Source organism: Cariama cristata, unplaced genomic scaffold, assembly GCF_000690535.1.
Source record: "Cariama cristata isolate BGI_N322 unplaced genomic scaffold, ASM69053v1 scaffold35473, whole genome shotgun sequence".
NCBI lineage: Eukaryota > Metazoa > Chordata > Aves > Cariamiformes > Cariamidae > Cariama > Cariama cristata.
The window spans coordinates 13,051-16,484 of NW_009607241.1; the positions used below are offsets into that span (position 1 = coordinate 13,051).

Sequence of the window (3,434 nt, forward strand, 5' to 3'; positions counted from 1 at the left end):
CAGCGCTGACCCAGCACCCCCCAAGGCCACCCCTCCTCCAGGTACAGCATGTGATGTCAAGGTGATGGGGGCGGGGAAAACCAACCAACCAAAAAAACCAACCAACCAACCAACCTACACCACACAGATGCCGAGGTGCTTGTTTGGGCTCTGTCCTGAGCCAGCTGCCCCCCGAGGCTGCAGCCACCGGCGGCAGGCTGGTACCGCTGAGCACCCTGCCGCCCTGCCTGGCAGGGAATGGCCCAACCGGCCTCAGGCCAGCACCTGGCTCTGGCACACAGCCGGCCTGGGCTCCGGCATGCAACCCCCTCTCCCCAGCAGCAGGGGCCTGGAGCAGCTACGAGGGAGCCCTTCCCTGCACCGGGGCACAAGCCATGGCTGAGGGGTTCTAGAAACGCAGGCTTGGGGGAACCAGGAGAGCCTGAGCAACCCAGGCTGCCCTGGGTACCCCAGCACCTGCCCTCCCTGCCCAAAGCAAAGGTGTGCTGGGGCCCTGGGAATAAAAGAGCTGCATATTTGTCCCTGGGAGAGCAGAACCTGCAGAGCCCATCAGAGATGCTTTGTTTCTGCTGCAATGTACTTCGTTCTCAAAGCAGAGAGCCACCGCACCCCTCATCCATTGTATCGGCTGCCCGAGGGGAGCAGCACAGCCAAAGTACAAACAAAAAGAGTTCTGGGGCACCGAGAGGCCAGGAGCAAGTGCTGGAACGGTGACACAGCAAGGCCTTCGGGGCAGACGTGCTGAAGGGAAAGGTACACAGCCAAGCCTTGTTCTGTAGGTGCCCAGCCCTACTAGGGACTGCCAAGCCCCTGGCTCTTCTGGAGATCTTCCGCTTCAGATATCCCTCGGAGTCAGGCACAGACCTGCCCGGGCGCACCCACACGCTTCCCAAGCCCAAGTCATCTCGGTGACAATACCTACAGGACAGTTTTGGTGCCAACATGCGCTCCAGCCGCACTCAGGGGCAGCAGGACTAATCCTGGACACCAGCGCTGGGTTGTACCAAACCTGTACACTGACCTACGAGAGCCCTCCACCCCTGCAGCTCCTGACCTTGCTACTAGGGCAGAACAGCGCTTGTTTTGCCACTGCTGTCCGTGCTCAGCCCCCATAGAGGACCCCCCTACTATTCCAGACCAACAGCAGAGGCTGGGTGTGCTGTTCCTCTGCTGCAGCCAGCAGCGACCCGGCCTCGGCAGGGCCCTGCACAGCACCGAGCTGTTGGGAACGCGCAAGGATCGCTCCTTGTTGGGAAGGTGCAAGGATTGCTGCAGGGCCCTGAGCCAGCTTCCCCTCACCTCAAGAACATCACAAGGATGCTTCCTACCTTGCTGGCTTCCACAGTCTTGCCCGTCTGCTGGGAGATGACAGCGGCATACTCTGCCTCGGTGAGCTTGCCAGTGCTGAGCCCGATCACTTGGCCTATGTACTCCTCCGGGGACTTCAGCAGGGAAAGCACAACAGGCCCAACGTCCTCCACCGCCATCCCATCCATGGGGGTGTCCAACAGGGGCAGCGCTGTACAGGAGAGACTGATCCCAGTCAGAGCACAGCCCAGCACTGAGGGGGTACAGCTGGAGTTTTTGGCGCCCAGTCTCTGAACAGGAGGTGAGGAAAAGCTGAGAGCACTGCGTCAGCGTGGCAAGCCACGAGAGCACCTGCAGGGCTGAGCTGAGAGACCCTAAGCGGCCAGAACAGCACCATGACTCACCTGGATCTGCAACCCCACCTCTGACCTCCCACATCCCAACTACAGGGAGTTGGGGTGTTCACAGACACTCTGGGATTTGCAGAGCAGCCCTCAGCATCATAAAGAGGACCGGGATCTCACTTATTTCTTGCAGACCACCGAACAGGTCTGAAGGACCATAATGTAGCTGCAACTCGCTGTGGTCAAGCTGGCACAGGCCTCTTTCCCCATCAGTCTGCAGCCCTGGTGGTTCCTCCACCCTTTGGTGAGCCTCTGCACAGCGAGAGCAGATGAGAACTACAGGACAGTGACCTGGAGAGCAAGAGATCCCGTCTTACCCAGGACAAAGGTATCTCCCTGTGGGACCTTCTCTGGCTTGAAGATGGAGAGGAAGTTCTCAAAGTAGAACGGCAGTCGGATGGTCGTGGTGGGAACACCAACTTTCTGGAAGTACTCCTCCACCACACCCTTGCCGTCAAAGTGGAGCACCTCCAGCCGGCCCCCCGTCAGCTGCTTCACGTTCTCCAGGCCGCTGTACACGACGTGGCGCAGACCGAGGCGCTTTGACAGGTCAGCAAGTCGCTTTCCCTTGGTGAAAGGTGAAGCTGGCCGTGAACAGGGGAATGGGACACGCGGGGGCTCTCATCACCCCCCCACACACCCCCTTCCCCTTTGTTGCACTGGGCAGGACGGCAGGATCTAACACAGGCCAGCTGAGCAAGCTCCTCAGCATCTGGCACCCCGAGCCCTCAGCTGGAACCAGGGCTGAGCAGACCCAATGAGCCCTGTGAGTTGCAGGTGGAGCTGAGACCTCTGCTCACACCATCCTACATTAGAAAGACTACACGCCCTCCAGCTTTGGTGCTAGCTCCTCCACCAAGCCACAAACACCAGCCCTGAAGATCTGCTGGGGCCAACATACCTGCCCTAACATATCTTACCTTTTGTTTGCTACCATCCAGGTGTGGCAATCATGCCACCTTGCAAAATCTGTCCTGGGGTGAACACCGCCCTTGGGGAAGGCCCTGGGATTTCTGATACCGCAGCACATTTTGGGCCCAAGGCTGCAAGTGCAGAGAACTACAGGACTGCAGGTAGTGACAGTCCTGGCTCAAACCAGGGAAAGCTCTGTGGAACTGAGTCTGCCCACCCCTGCTACTCTGACTCCCAGGCAGTGCTCTCCACCACACCAAGTCTTGTGGCACTTAACGACTCTGTGAAGGCACCAGATCCTGCAGCCACATGACTGCAAGGGAACAGGGAACAAATTCTGGCTTTGCAAGAACTGGGACCTGATTTGTTTGTGAGGCCTCGGGACTTTTCTGGACTGGCCACTCGAACCGTCAGGGCTGGCAAGGCTGCACTACGAGCTGTCCCATGACCCCCACCCCAATGTCACTCAGCAGTCCCTCAATCCCACCCCCCCCAGGCCATTCTGCATGTGGTCGCAGTCAAAGTAAGCACCGGTACCTGCGCAATTTCTTTCTCTTTGCTGCAGTGCTCCCAGAAGTTGGTTACAACAAAGGCTCCATAAGCACCCGCCAAGGCCAGCTCCAGTGACGGCTCATCATCCTGATCCGCCTTCACGACCTCAGCTCCCCTCTGCTTTAGCTCCTTGGCCTGCTTCTTCACGGGGTTCCGCGTCACCGCACGGACCCTGAAGGTCCCATCTTCTAGCAGAGCCCGGGCTACGTGGCCCCCCTGAGCCCCTGTGGGTGCGGACCAGCTCAGAGCCCCGGCTTC

At 59.3% G+C, this 3,434-nt stretch overlaps 1 protein-coding gene across 1 annotated transcript in view; it reads right to left on the minus strand.

Moving 5' to 3' along the window:
* NMRAL1 (NmrA-like family domain containing 1) overlaps window positions 1-3,398 on the minus strand; it is a gene marked incomplete at its 5' end in the record, with an annotated part of 4,271 nt that extends 873 nt beyond the window's left edge. The window contains 3 exons of the mRNA XM_009696654.1: window positions 1,329-1,519; window positions 2,030-2,279; window positions 3,162-3,398. Coding sequence (XP_009694956.1) covers window positions 1,329-1,519; window positions 2,030-2,279; window positions 3,162-3,398 — 678 coding nt within the window. The remainder of the gene's footprint in view (window positions 1-1,328; window positions 1,520-2,029; window positions 2,280-3,161) is intronic.
* Between the last annotated feature and the right edge of the window lie 36 nt (window positions 3,399-3,434).